This window comes from Carassius auratus, unplaced genomic scaffold, assembly GCF_003368295.1.
Source record: "Carassius auratus strain Wakin unplaced genomic scaffold, ASM336829v1 scaf_tig00023288, whole genome shotgun sequence".
Taxonomy (NCBI): domain Eukaryota; kingdom Metazoa; phylum Chordata; class Actinopteri; order Cypriniformes; family Cyprinidae; genus Carassius; species Carassius auratus.
In genome coordinates this window covers 707,306-727,333 of record NW_020525257.1, presented here as the reverse complement: position 1 = coordinate 727,333, position 20,028 = coordinate 707,306, and the positions used below count along the sequence as shown (strand labels likewise).

Here is a 20,028-nt window from a genome sequence, read left to right as displayed (position 1 = left end):
TATCCGAATTCAGTAGGAGAAAATGATTGGTAATCAAATCTTTAACATTTTTAACACCGTCTGTTAGCTTAGATAATTGAGAAGTTTCATCTGCTCCTTTTCAGATACAGTATATAGTTGAGTATCATCAGCATAACAGTGGAAACTAATCTTGTATTTCCTAATAATATTACCAAGGGGCAACATGTATGTCAAAAATAGCAGCGTACCTAGGACAGATCCTTGTGGCACTCCATACTTTACTGGTGATAAAAATTACTCCCTGTTTAAATAAACAAAATGGTTGTGATCGGACAGGTAGGATCTAAACCATCTTAGATCCTGCCCTTGTAATAGATCTATGAATATGTCATGATCTATGGTGTCGAACGCAGCAACTAGCAATGAGATGCAGCCTTGATCTGACGCAAGAAGCAAGTCATTTGTAATTTTAACATGTGCAATTTCTGTGCTATGGTGGGGCCTAAAACCTGACTGAGAAAAATTTTGCAAGACGGAGCACAATCGAGCAAACACAACTTTTTCCCAAAAAATTTGACATAAATGGATGATTTGAAATGGGTCTGTAATTTGCCAGTTCATTAGGATCTTAATAAGAGGCTTAATAACCGCCAGCTTAAATGGTTTTGGGATGTGACCTAAAGATAACGACGAGTTAATGATATTGAGAAGCGGTTCTTCGGCTACAGGTAACAACTCTTTCAGTAATTTAGTGGGTACAGGATCTGATAAACATGTTGTGGGTGTTTAGATGCCGTGATAAGTTTATTTAGCTCTTCCTGTCCTATAGTTGTAAAGCACTGCAGTTTATCTTTGGGTGCGTTGAATGAAGCTGAAGTGTTACATGCTGTAGAATCTATTTTTGTTATTGTATTTATGATCTGTTTTATCAGTGAAGAAAATCATAAAGTCATTATTATTAAACTGTGAGGGAATATTTAGATTGAATGGCTTCTGGTTATTTGTTTATTTAGCCACTGTGCTAAATAAAAACCTTGTATTATTTTGGTTATTTTCAATGAGTTTGTGGGTCTGTTTTTAAAGCCTGTCTATAGCTGGACATACTGTTTTTCCATGTCATTCTAAAAACTTCCAAGTTAGTTTCTCTCCATTTGAGTTCAAGATTACGAATTCTTTTTTGAGAGTGTTTTACTGTTATACCATGTCCCAGTACATTTCTCTGAAAAAAATAAAAAAATACTTAAAATACCACACTTCCAATACCATTCCAACGTTTGGGGTCAGTAAGATTCTTCAGTAAGATCGTGTGACACTGAGGACTGGAGTAAAGATGTTGAATAATCAGATTTGTTCACAGAAATAAATTACATTTTCACATATATTCACATAGAAAACAGCTGTTTTAAATTGTAATAATATTTTTAAAATCTTGGAGCCTTGGAGAGCAAGAGACTTAAAATATCTAACCGACCTTTGAATGGTGATTTTAGGTCCTGAGACCAAGTTGACACTTAAAAAGAAACTTAACTCAGATCTGAAGTTTTCGGAGTTGTGCAAGAAGAACCAGTGAGAATAAATATCCTGTCTCCATCCTCCGTGCCTCCAGGGGGCGAGAGACAGCTGGTGATTAAGTGGCGGTAAAGAAGGTCGATTTTAAGTCGAGTAACCTTGTCATGCTAGATGTCGCCCCTCGAGGCTCATGGCATCACATCATGGTGTTTTATTCATCCAGCCTGCATAGCAAGCGAGCAGTAAAATACATCTGAAAGGATAAGAAATGTCCTTGTGGAAAGATGCCTGCATCATTTTTTATTTATCAGTTGTTTGGCTGCTCGAGAAGGTCAGTCTCAGAAGATTCAGTGGGTCATGGCGGTAGAGCTGTGAATTTATATATTTCCTCTGACCCCTGTGGTAAACATTAACACAGCCACTGGTTGTCAGGGTCGATTATAAAGCGAATATAATCAATGGTTTTGTGTGTATTGCACTGAAGCCTCTGCAGACCTGTTATTGGACGGCTGCCGGTGCCGTCACCTCAATCAATTGGCAGAACTGTTGGGTCAGTGATTCTTCATCCCCTGCTGATCGAACCTTTAGCCCTCGGTCTTCAAGTGTCAGACAAGCCAACACATACCCACCAGTTTTATTTCACACTGTGTAAATCACTGAACTCAGTTCATTACAGGGAATTGAGAACCACTCGTCCCCAAAAATACTCATACAAACACATTAATAATCACTGCTGTGTTTATCAAACCAACAAATACTTAAAGATGATTTATTTTCATATTTTTTAATCTGGACTCAAATACTCCGTAGGCATTGCTTGAAAATCTTCTGATTCTTTATTATCATTTTGTAGTTCTGTAATCTGGATTTAAGTTGGCCACACACTAGAAACCATTTATTTTTTATTTTTTATAATATTAAAATTTAGAGTTATTTTATTATAAGAAAAAGCTATTAAACTTGTTATTAAGGGGACAGAACTTTTTAAACTTAATTCAATAACATGATAAATGCATCAGCAATTATTGTCATAAAAAATGTAAAAAGTTGTTAATAAATTATGAATATAATTTTTGTTTCATGCCTTGCCAAAACATTGCTTCTGCAGTGAGTTTTTTGGTTTTTGTTTTGTTTTCTTGATTGCTAACGCACAAAATAATGCAACTGCATAAAATATATACACTTTTATTATTTTGTGTTTTAAATTTTGCATCATGTACAATGCTAACCATGCATTTGCATACTTGATTATTTCTGGTCTTAAATAGTTGCATTCCACTGCATTACTCTCCTGTCGAATGCATATTTCAAATAGCGCGCAGATGTGAAGTTAGTCATGTATAATTTCCTCGAAGAATTATGCGCACTATGCATGCTGTGATCTACCTCTGCACAGCAATTTCAGCAGTCACGTTCAACAGTTGCAGCAGAACCTGGTGAATCAAAGGCAGCACGTTTCAAACGTGCTGTGCAAACACAAGCTAATCTTTGCTCTCGGGGCAGCGGGTTTGAAGTTTCCGACTCCTGCTCCTTGCCAATGTGACATTACATCCGCCGTTGTCATGGTGACACACTTGCTGTTGTCCTCTGCGTCAGCTGTTTGTCCTGGCCTTCAAAAGAGAAAGAAAAAACATCAAATGCATAAAACTGCTGAAGCATCAGATAGCGTTTGCATAAACATGCACGCCTGGATGCACATATTTTGGGTGAGATATTCCTATAAATTCAGCACAACTGAATGTATTCAGATGTATGTACTAAAGGCTGAATTATATTAGCAAGTTATAGCTTCTAATTCATTTTAATCAGATGAATGCAATGCACTGAGGACTGCTGAGATGTTTTCTGATGAAATAAAGGCTTGTAGTGTGAAAAAGATGCAAATCGTCCGTGATTTGCTCTTTTAGAAGGAAACTGCTCTTTCAGTCGAAGCCCAGAGGAACCACTGCTGCAGGACACCTCTGTATCATGCCGTAAAACCAACCAGGAACAGCCCTCGAACAACACAAAGATGAATTGGCTTTGTAATGAAGTTCATCAACTACTCGGTTCCGAACGTAAAATCTAATGAGTGGATGCACCTGTTGCCTATTTATATCCGTATGCATGGGGAGTGGCTCAGGTATGCAGAATCCATTAGCCAATTTTCATTGGCGTTTTCTCTTTGAATTCAGACATGATTGACCTCCCAAGTGAGACCCCATATGTTGTTTGACATAACTTGTAGTGACCGGCAGACAGGGAACTAAAAAAGCATGGATGCACAGGAAGTGTGCGGCATCTGGACACCTTTGGTTCCTGTGATGAGAGATGCTCTAATCCCAATCTCACGCACTGTATGGGACAGATACAGCAGCCATAAGCGGTCAGATGCAGCCAAATCAACTGAAGTCTGCTGTTCTCAGAGAAACGGACCGCAAATTAGATCTCGTTTATATAGTATTAGTTGTTTCCTTAGACCTCAATAAGATCTCAGCAGCACCTCAATCTGTGCTCAGATTTGATTCCTAAAATGCCTACAATAGTAATAGATTTCAATATGAACTCATGATCAAATGATCTGAGCTGCTCTTCACATTCATTTTATAGCTCTATACAGGATTCTTTGATTGTGGAATCATAATCAATTTATACTCTGAATTATTTGCAGCCACTTTTATTAAATTTTTTGTCTAATTTCTGCAATTCTAGGGCAAAAAAATTAATAAAAAAATCTATTTTCGATTTTTTATCAAAAGTTAAATAAATATTAGCATAAGTTGGGGTAAGCAATATTATCTAATAAAGTTAGTTATTTAAGGCCAAACAAAAGAAAAAAGGAATTCAGGTGGGATTATTTTGACATAATATTTTTCGCAAAGCATATTAAGTACATTTTTGAGAAAAGCAGCAGCAAATTCAGTCATTTTAAGCATTTTATAATATGCAGATAAACACATGAAACATTTATCCTTGTTTTAATACACTAGTGATCAAAAGTTTGCAATATTTAAAATTTTTAATCTTTCTGAAAGGCTGCATGTGTTTGATAAAAAATACAGTAAAAAATAAGAATATTTTTCCCTATGTGAATATATTGTAAAATGTAAATTATTTCAGTGATCAAATCTGTATTTTCAGCACCATTACTCCAGTCTTCAGTGTCACATGATCTTCAGAAATCATGATAATATGCTAATTAGTACACAATTATAAATAATGGTTATTTTTCATTATCAGTGTTTTGCTTAATATTTTTGTGGAATTTCAAATAGAAAACATTTTTAAATTTAAAATCAGCATAATTTCTGAAGGATCATTTGACTCTTAAGACAATGATGCTTAAATATTAGTTTTGATTGCGGCAATGAAACGCAGTTTACTATATATTCAGAAGAAAGAAAATAGTTATTTTAAATTGCAATAATATTAAAACAAATTTTAATTGTCCAGTGTCAATTTTTTAAAAATAAAATATATATATAATTTAATTTTAGATCTAAATATTTAATTATTACCCTTTCATCAACTGTGGTTCCTTCACATTTTAACCTAAACTTATTTCAGTTAAAAGCAGCATATGTAAGTTTTATTTAGTAGTTGATGTACTAGAATAAAATAAAACTGAAATAAAGATAAATAAAAACTATATAGACATTAAATAAATAAATGCACGAATGATATACAACAACTTTGCTAAAACTTGAACTAAAATTAAAATATATAAAAATGAAATAACTAGAAAAATAATTCAGAATATGAATAATGACAAAAATTTTATAATAATAATAATAAATAATCAAATAGTAAATCATATAAAAACTCATTTAAAATATTAATAATGTCTTTCATCTGTCAATGAAAAAAAGAACTTCATTCTTCTGTCCATACACTGCATTCCCTTTGTCTCTCTCTTTATTTAAAGCTACGCCACTCTTTATTTATTGTGATTGTAGAGAGCAGGAGTCATGAATTGATTTAATCTCTTGTGGAGTGGAATCATTTAAAGCAGACGTCCCGCTGCTCTGGGATCCAGCCTCATAATTTAAGAGGAATTGTATTTCAGCTTCTGCATTCTTTAACAGAATTGGAGGCGATTGAGATTTGGTGACACTTAGCACACTTCAGTCCAATCACATGGCTTTGCTGAGTTTATTTAGCGCGGTGTTCTGATGTGTTTTTGCAAATAGCGACTTCTGTCTGTCAGACAGCGAATCATTTGTTAAATTAAGTGAACTCTTGTTAAAGGTGCAAATGACGTCGGGCTTCATCAGTTTGGGCCGATGTCTTCAGGACGCTCCTGTGGAACTGCAAACGATACAAAATGCATTGCTTTTTCATTTCCATTTGGTTAACATATGAGAGGAAAACAAAGACAAATTGCAAAATTATGCAGAAAAATATTTATGTTTTGTCTTGGAAATAAATGCAGGAAGACTGTAACAATTGTTTTATTTGTGGATTTTTGTCTTATTTATCCATGTGAAATCTAATGGTCATTTTGACAGGTTTCGATTTTATTTAAATTCGTCTTTGAACCCCCAACCTTGCCATGCTCTACCGCTTGAGCTACAGGAACACATGTGCTTTTATTGTGAAAACAAACGAAATGAGTATAAAATGTAGATGTTTTTTCATATTCTCTCTCTTTCACTCAGAACATCCTGCTGTACTCAGACTTCCAGGAGTCGACCTTTGACCTGCGGCAGCTGCCGACTCACTGCTTTGAGGCCATGGATCATTACAGCAAGTGTTTCCTGATCATAAAGCTGAAGCGTGAGCAGGAGACGGATGCGAGAGCAGGAAGGGACTGGAGAGCCGTGCGTGTGGATCTGGTGGCTCCACCGCTGGAACGCTTCGCTTACGCTCTGCTGGGATGGACAGGATCCACGGTACGAGCACAGATATATCTGCCCCAAAATCAAGCACAATCCTGAAAACGTATTTCACATGCTCAGAAAAAATATTTAGGCATAAGTTTAAGATTTAGATATTTGAATTGCATATCAAATATCCATGCATAAAACAGTACACAGTTTTAATAAAATAAAATAAAATTAAATTAAATAAAATTAAATAAAATTAAATTAAATTAAATTAAATTAAATTAAATTAAATTAAATTAAATTAAATTAAATTAAATTAAAATAATAATACATTTTAATTAAATGTTAGATATTTATTTATAGAGTTAAATTAATAATTTATATATATATATATATATATATATATATATATATATATATATATGCGTGCATGCGTGTGTGTGTGTGTGTATATATATATATATATATATATATATATATATATATATATATATATATATATATATATATATATATATATATATATGTATATACACACACACACGCATGCACGCACACACACACACACACCTGGTTATTTTGTATTTAAAACTAATTTTAATTTATGCACACTGTCAAAAAAATTAAATTTTTATGTATAATAAAATTTGCTGTAAAAGTCATTTTAAATTAACTTATATAAAACTGACTTTAAAATAATTTTCATTTAAATCTATTTACATTTTTTATTTAAAAAAAGCAGTAATATACAGTATATATATATATATATATATATATATATATATATATATATATTTTTTTTTTTTTACTTAAAGTTAAATGTTTAAATACATTAAAAACAAAACACACACATGAATTAAAAACCAAATTTGATATTAGTTTAATTAATCTGATGAGTTAAAGTAAAAGAAAATATGTTTGATCGTATTATTTTTGTGTGACAGAAAAAAATGCATGACATTATGTTTATTAGTTTGTTTTAAAGTGGTCTAATCCAAAAAGATCTTAAATGTAGGCCTAAATAGTGTGCATACAGTATAGACTCCATCTATTGTGTTTCTGTCCCTTAAGCACAGAAGAAAGTCTTTAGGGGCTTCAGAGACGGATAGAGTTTGACTCGAGCTGTTTATAGATGACCCCTGACCTTGTGCCGAGCGTCACGTCCCCTGCGTCGCGCCTCCTGGGCCTCGCTATCCCATGATGCTTTGAGCTCCCGCGGATCGCTGCAGCTGTTCGGGGACGACTGAGATGGAGAACAGGAGGAAGTCCGTTTCTGAAGCTTATCATTATTAATAAATCACACCATTATGTGCATCTCATTAGAAGTTGGGAGTACTTTAAAATGAATTCATGCATTTATTCATTAATGCGTCCTCTCCTCATGGTGTTTATTTCCAGCCCGAGCAGCCGTGACCTAGAGGAGCTTCAGATAATGACAGAAAACATTAAAAGCACTGTATGTTTGAAGAGCGTAATGAAGGAGCGTTTAAAAAGGTCTGCTGGCCACGATAAGAGTCTCTACAGAGATTCACGATGCTTAACGCCATAAACAACAGCATCAGCGCACGGTGGTGTGTTCAGGTTCACTTTAAATCTCATTTAACTGCTTTATTTGCTCAAGGGAAATATATAAACAAGAAATAACAAACTCCATAATATTGCAGACGCTCTACGGTTTAATGGCTTCATTCTTTGGATTATTCTATTTGTGTACGAGCGGGAACTGACTGCGCTCGGGTAATATTATCTGTAACTGATCAGACAGTCTGATATTATGATGCACAATGAGATTTACACAAATAGCACGGGATCCTGGATCAATATCAACATTCGTGTGCTGCATTTAATCTCATTGTGCTTTACTAAAATGTCTGAGATATTAAAAAGATCCTATATATATACACACACACACACACACACACACACATATATATAATAGTCCTAATAAATGGAATGGGTTTTAGATTCTAAATGACCAGAATTATTATATATTTAGTGTTTATTTAGAATTGTTAATAAATTAAACATAAATTATTTAAAAATTTATAAAGGAATGTTATTATTATTATTATTAATATTTATTATATGTAATGCATTTTGAATATTATTATTTTAACTAAAATTAAATATTTTTAAATACAATTGCATATATAATTTTTCTGTTTTCTGTGTGAATCTGTGTTAAAGTGTAATGTATTTCTGTGATGCTCCGCTGTATTTTCAGCATCATTCCTCCAGTCTTCAGTGTCACATGATCTTCAGAAATCATGAAAATATTGTTGATCTGTGAACAAAAAAAAAAAAAAAAAAAAAAAAAAATATATATATATATATATATATATATATATATATAGGTTTGTTGAACAATTTTTTTCAAACTAACTTTGTATGAAGGTGCCATTAAATGAATGATGTTACCATGTTAAAGTGCAGAGAACATGACGTGGCATTCTTAAAAAGAGAAATATTAGATCTCGGTTTTCTGTTCTTTCAGCTGTTTGAAAGAGACCTGAGACGATTCGCCAGACTGGAGCGAGGAAAACTGCTGGATAATCACACGCTGTACGACAAAGCAACGGTACGACACACACACACGCGCGCGCGCGCACGCACCCACGCACGCTCGCTCGCACGCACGCACGCACACACACACACACACACACACTCCCACGCACGCACACACACACACACACACACACACACTCGCACACGCACACACACGCACACGCACTCGCTCACGCGCACGCACACACACAGAGTTGTGTCCTGACATGTCACAAAAACATGCCCATGTGAGTATTCATTCATTCATGAAAAATATTAGTGCTAATATTAGTTGCTCCTTGTAACAAAATTCCAAGAAAATTCTTAAAAAATTGGTGTTTCCTCTTAAAATTAAAGAAAAGATTGTAGTAGAGAAAAAAGTAATTCAGAAAGCATCTTAACCCTTAAAAGAAGTCTTTAGGTCCAAAATTGTTAGGAGTATGGACGAGGACTTAAGAGGCTAAAGAGTTTCTTCAGCAGAGGAGAAAACATGAAGAGGGAAGAATCGTGTTGCATTAGGCTTATATTGACCCTACTGACCTTCTTCAAAGTCTTGTAAAGACTGTGTCATAGCAATCTGATGCTCTCAGACTGGTCCTGAATCTCGTTTAAGCCAAGACTCCTAGTTACACATTTTTAGGTAAATTAGGAGCTGTCAGAGAGGTTTACTAGTATCTTTAAGAATACGGGCCCAGATGTTGATGTCTCAGTGAGTTAGTCATGGTTTCTGTCTGCTGTTCACATGAATTAACAGTGAGTTGATGATTTTTTTTTCCTGCAATTATGATTCATGTGTAAATGCTTTGTGGATTTTTTGATGATATATGTTGCTTCAGATGCTCTTTTCTCCATGCGTCGGAAAAACATCATTATAATTAAGGCATTTTGTCTTGATGCGACTAAAGCAAATGTCTCTCTAGAGCTCACAACACTGGCAGGTGTGTGTGTGTGTGTGTGTTAGACCTGGCGCTCTTTCCATTCATGCGTCTGATTTGAATTGAAGTGGCCACTGCTTACAGGAAGTTGAATTGGAAATATAAATAGATCTGTGTGTGATCTGTGAGGCTTGAAAACTTCAAGGCTTTTGAAACTTTCAAATAAGCCAACATTCATTTTTTGTGTGTGTGTGTGTGTGTGCTTTTCTAGATTAAAAAAAAAAAAGTTGCATGAATCAAAGATCGTGTTGCATGATCAGAGTAATTGACCTCATTCAGAAATGCACACGTGTAGCATGAGTTTTTTTTTACTCGATTCTGTCCTAAATATTAATCACCACATTCATATTCTGATGATGGACATTAGAGGACATATTTAATTTCATCATGTTTATTGTGTTCAGCTCTAGCTTTTAATGGTCGGTTTGTTTGTGTGCAATAAATTGCTTTGGTTATTGTGTTTGGGATAAAATAAGTCCTCATTTAATCCATTAATGCATTTACACACACACACATAAACACACGCACATTAGCAGAATGACAAATACACACACCATGCATGCACTTTAATGGAAAACACAATTGCAAACTGGCAAAAAAAAAAAAAAGAGAGAAACTGATGGAAAAATTGGTGCAAATTAACTGTCAGGCTTAAAAATATATTGGCTTTTTCCCGACAATGACTAATCAAACATGAGGTCCCGACGGGTGGCGGATTCTGGCTTAGTTATGGCACTCGGCTCACATTAACATGCATTGATTTTCCTGCAATTTTTCCATAACGCAGCAATCTGTCAAAGTCGGGCCGCCCCGGTCGCTGCTGACAGACGATCAGACCACACTCCTCAGGAGGATTTCACCAATGAGCCAGCGTTAATATAATGTGTCCTGTCACCAGACTGAAAAACGCTGTGATTTTTAGTGGACGTGTAAAGTCAGTTCCCACAATAAGTCGCACTATTTTATTTTACTTTTTGCAAAAAATCCAACTGTTTGAATCCTTTCCAGTGATATACAATATTTATTTTATTAATTTTTTATTTATCAAGGACACATTAAACTGATCAAATGTCACCGTAAACACATTTACTATTTAAAATAAATTATATTAGAATATTATTCTGATTTCTGAAGATCATGTGACTCTGAAGACTGGAGGAATGATGCTGAAAATACAGCGGAGCATCACAGAAATAAATTACACTTTAACACAGATTCACACAGAAAACAGTTATTTTAAATTGTAATAATATTTAACATTTTTTTTATTGCATTTACTATCAAATTTATGAAGGATTGATGAGCAGGAGAGATTTCTTTCAAAAATCGTATTGACCAAAACCTTTTGAACAATAATAGCATGTTAGATTAAAATCAACATGAAATTACAATTGTCCCTTTTCCCAAAAAACATCAGTGCTTGTGATTCCAAACAACAAAAAAATATTGCAATATAAGCAACAATCCTTTTCAGCTGATATCGAACCGACTCTATTTAAAAGCCATTTTTATCCAATCAATTCTTAATGGATAAAATCAAATCCCACTCTATAATTTTTCTCATTGAATCTTGTTTTATATTAAGAGTGCATCATATTATTGAATTGAAATGGGTTGCAAACTTTAAAACTTAAATGTATGTATGTTTTGCTTCAAAAGTATTTGTGCATTTGAATCTAATGCGGTTGATTCTAATGCACCGCTGTATACGAGACATGACCAGATGCACGAGTTGTTAGATGATGGACAGTGTGATACGTGCACGTCCTCATCTCTGAACCCGGTGTCGTGTCCTTTGGGTTCATTTGCATGATCTCGTCAAAAGCCCAGCTCACATGAGACGGGAAAGACACTCTCAGTGTCAATGTCTGACACTTTTGAAGGCACAAATCACTTTCTGTGAAGTGGAAGGGCAGAGAGCACGCAGACAGTTTGAGGATTGGTTAGATTTGTGCATAAAAATAAATCATGCTGTTGAGTTTTATTCGAACGCAACGAATAGAGGAGATCTCAAGGTCATGAGATGCTGCATTCAGATGCATCCAGTCACCTTCATCATGCATTGAACCCTGTAAAGCCTGGCACATGAAAAACTAGTCCGAATTTAGTTTATTTTATTGTTAAATGAAAGAGTTTATTGACCTTTAAGACAAAATAAAGAAAGAAAATCTAAAAAGTACTGTGTTTTAGTGTCATATTCGATACACCAGGCTTTTATAGCTCATATACTCAAAAAAAAAATCTAGCAAAAATATGCAATTTGCTGATTAGAGATGAAACGGTTCAACGGTTTGTATCACTGTTTCGGTACGGATCGGTCTGTGCAATGTTTATGAAGAAACTATACCGTCAAATAAAAATAAAGAAAATATGAACTTTATATCAAAGCAACAACAGAAATAAATACAGTAGAGTTAAGACAGAAATAAAATACACAGTGATTTTCAGTGTTTTTATTTATTTAGGTAGGTCTAACATTAGTTTTTAGGTACAGAAATTGAATAAAGTAACGAAATGTAAAACAGTGTTGCATATTTGACCGTATAAATTAAAGATTAATCTTTATTAAAGTTTAGATCAGTTAGTGATTTTCTAATAGTCAAAATAAGCCATGGTTTTACGAAAAATTTTAACCAATTAACCGTGTTTTTTTGTGGTTAAAAATTCTGACCTAAGCCAAAAACTGCCTTTAAACCTCTTAAGCACAAATGCTATTTTGGGGATTTCCGTTTTTCCATTTTCCTACCTAATTTTGAATGCTTCCCTATACACATGGAAAAGTGTAAGATCACAGAGTTTGGTATCATTTTAAAGGAAACCCTTTGAAATTACATAAAACACTGTTGAAATTGATAAAAATGACAATATATGCTGTCTGTGTTATAATAAATAGGGAAAAAAACAAGGCGCTTTTTTATTTTATTTGTGTAAACTGAAGTTTGAAATAGTATAGCTCAGGCAATGAAGGGCCTAGCAACTTCAGACCAATTTCTTGTTTTTCTAGCACATGTCAGCTAATAGAGGAAAAAAGAAATTTCTTTCTATCTTAATCTATGCAAAAGTTATTCTATTCCAACTGAAGGAAGGAATAATACCATTTTTGTATAAAATTTTAGTCTAAATAAGTATGAAGTCATCTTTTGCACACTTGCAGTATGGAATAATGTGATATCTGTATATTATTTTACAGAAAACACTCAGAAGTTACATAAAAAGCTGCTGTTTGTGACAAATAGTATTATTTATGTTGTTTCACATATGATGAACCATCTCAATACAATGTGCTTTTTTGTGTGTGTGTTTTCTGAACAGTCTTTGAAAGAGAATAAGTCAAATTGCACAATAGCAACATGCATAGAATTATAAAAAATATCTGGTCTATCACATTCTAAAATAGAATCCACAATCTCCAGCTTCATATCATTTCATTTATGTCTATTCTGCATCGTGTAAAGATTGGGAGACCTCGCCTGTCTCAAGCATGTATAATAATTAATATTTTATCTGCATGTCTGTTTGTTTTGATTCAAAACCAGCGCTAAATCTCTTCCCCGATCTTGTACGCGAACTTCGGAGCGTCAACAAACTAATTTATGTTCATCCACCCAGTACTGTACTGTTTACTGTACCTTCACTGAGATGCGGTCAAATACTGTACAATAATGAAAATAAACAGATAAGCTTATGGCTAGCGGAGCTTCGAGGCTTCAAAATAAAGAATCAAATGTATAAAAGCAAGTAGCACGCGTATACGCTTACCAGATGCGCGTCCTGACCTCTCCACGGCGACGGTGGTCATCCATAACTTGTATTATGAATATTATGCATTGTTAATCCGGAGATTCTTCCGCTTGTAGTATTCCCTCGCGTGCTCTTTGTTTAGAAGCAGCCAAAAACACAATTTCCCTTCGGCCAGCGCTTCAGTGACGTCACCCCGGCGGAAGCAGGACGGGGCAGTCAGTGTCCACTCCAGCCCCCGCTTTTGCGGATTTCACACCTCTGAGTGGATGAGACGGCTTGAGTGACAGCTATTAGGACTAATAGCGCTTCACAAAAGAGATCAGATGTCTATAGCAGAAGAAAGGCTTTAGTGCGCATCAATAGGAGTTAGAGATCTGGTCAGATTTGGTCCTCTTTTGCGCACTTGTACAGAACGCTTTATATCTCAGCAATGGAAGCACGCAGAAACGTAAAAATGGTCTTGTTTGAAAGAAGAGATTCTAATCTAAAATATTATATCGAGTATATAGGTATGTGTGGCTGTTTGCGGCTGACTGAAGTGGATAAATAATAATTTGCAATGAGGTGAGAAATGTTACATCGCGATTCTGTTGAAGATCATTCGATCTGTGATTGTCACACAATAAAATCTATATCATCAGATTCCTGAGAATGAGAGCTTTCTTGTGATATATGACTTGACTGTTTTGTGAAAAATATTTTAAATACACATTCTTATGAAAAATTATTCGCAATCGTTAGACGGAAATTTATAGGGGGGGAAAATATATTTCTTAGCTTAATTTGACTACTTTATTTATCATAAAACCCCAATTAATGGTATTCTTTGTAAAGAAAACACTCTAAGCTTTCAAATGAACCCATATATGGGCTGATACCATATAAGGAAGGGTGTGCAAATGAAACGGGAACATTTTGCATGCTATTTTTGGACCCTGTACCTGGTCTGCAGAGTTTAAAATACTTAAAATGCATTATATAAAACAATAGGGCAATATTGATTAGTTAATTCATAATTATATGTCTTCATTAAATTTTTTTTACTTTTTATTCATCGAAGTATCCTAAAAAAATGTGTCACATGTTCTGAAAAAATATTAAGCAGCAGAACTGTTTCCAGCTTTGATAACGAATCATCATATTAGAATGATTTCTAAAGGATCATGTGATAATGATCCTAAAAATTCAGCTTTGCATCACAGAAATAAATTATAATTTAAAGTATAATAAATGTAAAAACAATGATTTTAAATTGTAATAATATTTCAAAATATTACATATTTTTTTCTGTATTTTTGATCAAATAAATGCAGGCTTGATGAGTAGAAGAAACTTCTTTCAAAAACATTAAAAATAGTAATGTTTCCAAACTTTTGGTCTGTACTGTATATGGAAAGCGCTTTTGAAATTAATAATCTGAGGTTCTCTCCTGCAATTAATGATGATTGCTGCATTGTATGGGTGTTTCCTTTTGCCTGCACATCTTCGAGTGTGAGACGGATGCAAACTTTTTGGTTCTTCGCCTGGTCATTCATGTGCACCTAACACATTTCTGAAAGCCGAGTGCACGTATGTTTTATCCGTCACTCTCTCTCAGTCTCTCACACTCTTCTGTTTGTCACCGTCTCTGAAGGTCAGCGGCTCGAGGATGTCCTCGTAATCGAGTCGAAGCTCGCTCTTCCACCCCGAAGCCCCATTAAAGCCCTTATCGAGCTAATGAAGATCAATGAAGTATCTCTGGCGCAAAGCCGCGGTCATTTCCACACTCCACCGAGTCGCGTTTTTGTGTGGAGAGCAGCTCATTTCTTCTTCTTACGCTTAATTAAGTGAAAGAACATTTGCCTGCCACCGCTGGGATAATGATATACTTTTATCCCTGCGAAGTGCTCTAGTTTACTTCTGTTTTCTGATTCTATTCCTGCCTCTCAGTTTCTGTCCGTTTTCTGAAGGATAGATGAGCGCCGTCCTGTTTCTGACCAATGAGCGCGGATGGCGTAGCTGTTTTGGGAGGGATGGCTAATCATGGTTAGTCCGGGTACCTTTGATCACCAGCTTCCTTCAGTGACACATTACAGAATGATTAAGGGGAGGTAATAACGGAACATGCTCATATTATACCAATTACATCCTGGCACTTATGCAAATCCATCCGCTGAAGATGAAGCATCTTCCATAAGCTGGTAATTAGAGACTAACAAGTTTGAGTTGCACAGTAATGTGATGGTGGACTGAAACCAATGGGTGTTCACCGAAAAGTACAAACTATTTACACTCAGAATTCCTGTTAAACATACCTGAGTAATACCTTATTTTATTCATACTGTTATCCAATTTTGACGTGAAATTGCTTGTAAATTTCACAAATAATTACCAAGAAACTGCAAATAACAAAATTAATATAATTAATTATTAAAATAATATTAAGTATTCATTAAAAATTAATAAAATAGTATTTTTAAGTAATAAAATAGTATTTAATTGTACTTTAATCTTATTTTTTACAGCTTCAAAATAATGTATTTATGTACTTTGAAACAAGTTCGCTAATAAAGTTCACAAATAATTACAAAGATACTGCAAACAACACATTTAATATTAAATTTTGAAGCAGAAATACTAAAATAATGTTTCCTTGTAAAACTTTCTTTTAGTCCAATGATCTTTGTTTTCACTCACAAACTTCTGTTTTTTTCACAGTGTAAGATTTTATTTTTCTCTCAGAGATTGTCAATAATTTCACAAATACAAAGAAACAGCAATTAAAACATTGAATTAAAAATACAATTTTAAAGTGTTTTTTGTGAAACATACGTCAATATTATTGTTATATTTAAAACTTAATTTTTTAGTGCACTTTTGACTTTTGCTAGTGAATTTTAAAAGTACTTACAAAGAAACCACAAATAACATATTTAATATAAAATTTTAATTAAAAGAAAAAAACTAAAAACGATAAAATAGCATTTTCTTTTAAAATGTACTCCAGTAATCGTTGTCGTTACAACTTAAAACAATGTAACTATAATTGATGTATTTACAGTGTAAGATTAACAATTTTGACTTAAAAATGACAATTACAGAGAAACATGAATTGCACATGAAAATTTTGTAGATTTTACTTTGGAACTATTTTGACTTTTATTTTGAAATTATTGTATTTTAAAAATAATTACAAAGAAGCTGCAAGCAACACATTGAATTAAACATACATTTTTGAAATATAAAGACCTAATATACTTCAGTAATCTTTCATGTACAATTTTGACAAATCATTTTTTACAGTTTAAAACAGTAAAGTTAGTAATTTTCACAAACAGTAACAAAAACTTCAAATAACACACTGAATTAAACATGACATTCTGAAGCAGAAACACTAAAATAGTGTATATATTTTTGTTTTTGTAAATCATACTACAGTAAATTTATTTGTATATTTGAAAAATCTTTTTTTTTTTACATACAAATTTGACCAACATTTGAGTCTTTTGTTTTAGTTTTAATTGACTCATTATAGCTCTTCTAAAACTGTTTTGTGGATGTTGTATGTGTTTGTTAGTTTTGAGCTCAGCTTTATGCCAGCGTACTTTCAATCGTTGTCAGTTTTCTTATAGATGGGCATTGAAAGACAGTTTTTTCTTTCTCTTCTTGGGTACACGATGAATCAAAATGCTGATGTCTTGCAGTCGTGACTGTGCATTTGTGATATTGTTAATATGATATGAAAAAATAACAATTTCCTGTTTCAATACATCAAAGTTTTTATGAGGTGGTTAGAGTACAGCATTCTTCATGTCCAACTGATGTTGAATCAAATAACAAAATACTTTTATTCATCAGCAATGCATTAAATCGACCAAAAGTGGCATTTAATAATGTTAAAGATTTCTATTTCAAATAAATGCTGTTTTTTGAGCTTTCTATTCATCTGTGAATCCTGAAAAATTTAATGTATCACAGTTTCCATTAAAATATAGAACTGTGTTCAACATTGATAATAATCAGAAATGTTTCTTGAGCAATAAATCATATTATTCTGATTTCTGTGTGACACTGAAGACTGGAGGAATGATGCTGAAAATACAGCGGAGCATCACAGAAATAAATTACAGTTTAACAGATATTCACATAGAAAACTGATAAATTAAATTGTAATAATATTTCCTATTTTTACTGTATTTTTAATCAAATAAAAACAGCCTTGGTGAGCAGAAGAGGAACTGAACAGAACATCCTACATAGTGTAAATGACCTTCACATGAACCATCAGCGCTTGCTGTTTAACTTTCCTCAGAAAATTAAATCTGTCATCTAATGCAATGAGAAGCGAGTGTGTTTTAAGTGTCTGAATGCTTTGGGGGTCACTGTATATGTGTGTGTGGTGTTGCTTTGTCCTCTGCTGTTCGGCTGAAGGTGGACGATAATTAATATGTGTTCTGGGCTTTGATGAATGAGGACATTGGAGGGTTTCATCAGCTAAAGACAGAACAGGAGGGCCGTCTGACCCGGCAAACACCTCCCAAAACAACCTCCTCACTTTAGAGGAGAACCAGCGGCCGATATCTGACTGTCTGAATGTCACGCGTTACTCTCCTGTGAGGATCTTTAGTGTGGGATTCTTACTGCTTTACCTTACCTTACCTGTGTGTGTGTGTGTGTGTGTGTTCTCCTGTAGAGTAATTAGTCAAAGCCAGGTGCTGGTGTGTGATTAATCGGTCTGTTTTTCGCAGACTTTAAGGCAGGGTGTCGAGGCCGAGGGTTGTGTTTGTGTCTCTTCTATGATAGAGTCAGATTTATATTCCCTCATTGGCAGGAAACATCACTTATTTCCTATCAGGAGCGAGAGCTCAGTCAGACACACACACACACACACACACACACTCATGCCGAAGGGGACGAGCGCTAAACACTCTTAAGGCCAGCGCTTTATCAAATTCATCCTTAATTAATTCTCTCAGTTTGTTGTTTAGTCTTTCAACAGCATTTACCCTGAATAAACACAGATGAGTATATATATATATATATATATATACATACAGTATATGTGTGTTTTTGTGTATGTATATCATTAGTACTTTCTAATTAGTAGTATTCTATTCTGATTAAGAATTCCCATTACTAGTATGAATGTATTATATATTGGCATGAATGGAATATATTTTTTCCTATATACACAATTCAATTATTAATAGTATATATATATATAATAAAGAATTTGTATATACAGGTGCTGGTCATATAATTAGAATATCATCACAGTCATCACAATATCATCACAATTCCATTCAAAAAGTGACACTTGTATATTATATTCATTCATTACACACAGACTGAAATATTTCAAATGTTTATTTCTTTCAATTTTGATGATTATAACTGACAACTAAGGAAAATCCCAAATTCAGTATCTCAGAAAATTTGAATATTGTGAAATATTGAAGACACCTGGTGCAACACTCTTCTGCATTCTTGGGTCTGGCATATCACATCTTCCTCTTCACAATACCCCACAGATTTTCTCTGGGGTTAAGGTCAGGCGAGTTTGCTGGCCAATTAAGAACAGGGATACCATGGTCCTTAAACCAGGTACTGGTAGCTTTGGCAGTGTGTGCAGGGGCCAAGTCCTGTTGGAAAATGAAATCTGCATCTCCATAAAGTTGGTCAGCAGCAGGAAGCAGGAAGTGCTCTAAAACTTCCTGGTATACGGCTGCGTTGACCTTTGACCTCAGAAAACACAGTGGACCAACACCAGCAGATGACATTGAACCCCAAACCATCACTGACTGTGGAAACTTTACACTGGATCTCAAGCAACGTGGATTGTGTGCCTCTCCTCTCTTCCTCCAGACTCTGGGACCCTGATTTCCAAAGGAAATGCTCAATTTACTTTCATCAGAGAACATAACTGTGGAGCACTCAGCAGCAGTCCAGTCCTTTTTGAAGCGAGATGCTTCTGACGCTGTCTGTTGTTCAAGAGTGTCTTGACACAAGGAATGCGAAGCTGAAACCCATGTCTTGCATACGTCTGTGTGTAGTGGTTCTTGAAGCACTTGCTCCAGCTGCAGTCCACTCTTTGTGAATCTCCCCCACATTTTTGAATGGGTTTTGTTTCACAATCCTCTCCAGGGTGGGGTTATCCCTATTGCTTGTACACTTTTTTCTACCACATATTTTCCTTCCCTTCACCTCTCTATTAATATGCTTGGACACAGAGCTCTGTGAACAGCCAGCCTCTTTAGCAATGACCTTTTGTGTCTTGCTCTCCTTGTGCAAGATGTCAATGATCGTCTTTTGGACAACTGTCAAGTCAGCAGTCTTTCCCATGATTGTGTAGCCTACAGAACTAGACTGAGAGAACATTTAAAGACTTTGCAGGTGTTTTGAGTTCATTAGCTGATTAGAGTGTGGCACCAGGTGTCTTCAATATTGAACCTTTTCACAATATTCTAATTTTATGAGATACTGAATTTGGGATTTTCCTTAGTTTTCATTTATAAACATCAAAATTAAAATAAATAAACATTTGAAATATATCA

General features: G+C 34.4%; 1 protein-coding gene across 1 annotated transcript in view; it reads left to right on the top strand.

Moving 5' to 3' along the window:
* Nucleotides 1-20,028, top strand: part of LOC113077836 (DNA nucleotidylexotransferase-like) — an 84,620-nt gene that overhangs the window by 41,032 nt on the left and 23,560 nt on the right. Inside the window, exons 9-10 of the mRNA XM_026250100.1 lie at nucleotides 6,108-6,341; nucleotides 8,770-8,853. Of these exons, the coding sequence (XP_026105885.1) occupies nucleotides 6,108-6,341; nucleotides 8,770-8,853 (318 nt within the window). The remainder of the gene's footprint in view (nucleotides 1-6,107; nucleotides 6,342-8,769; nucleotides 8,854-20,028) is intronic.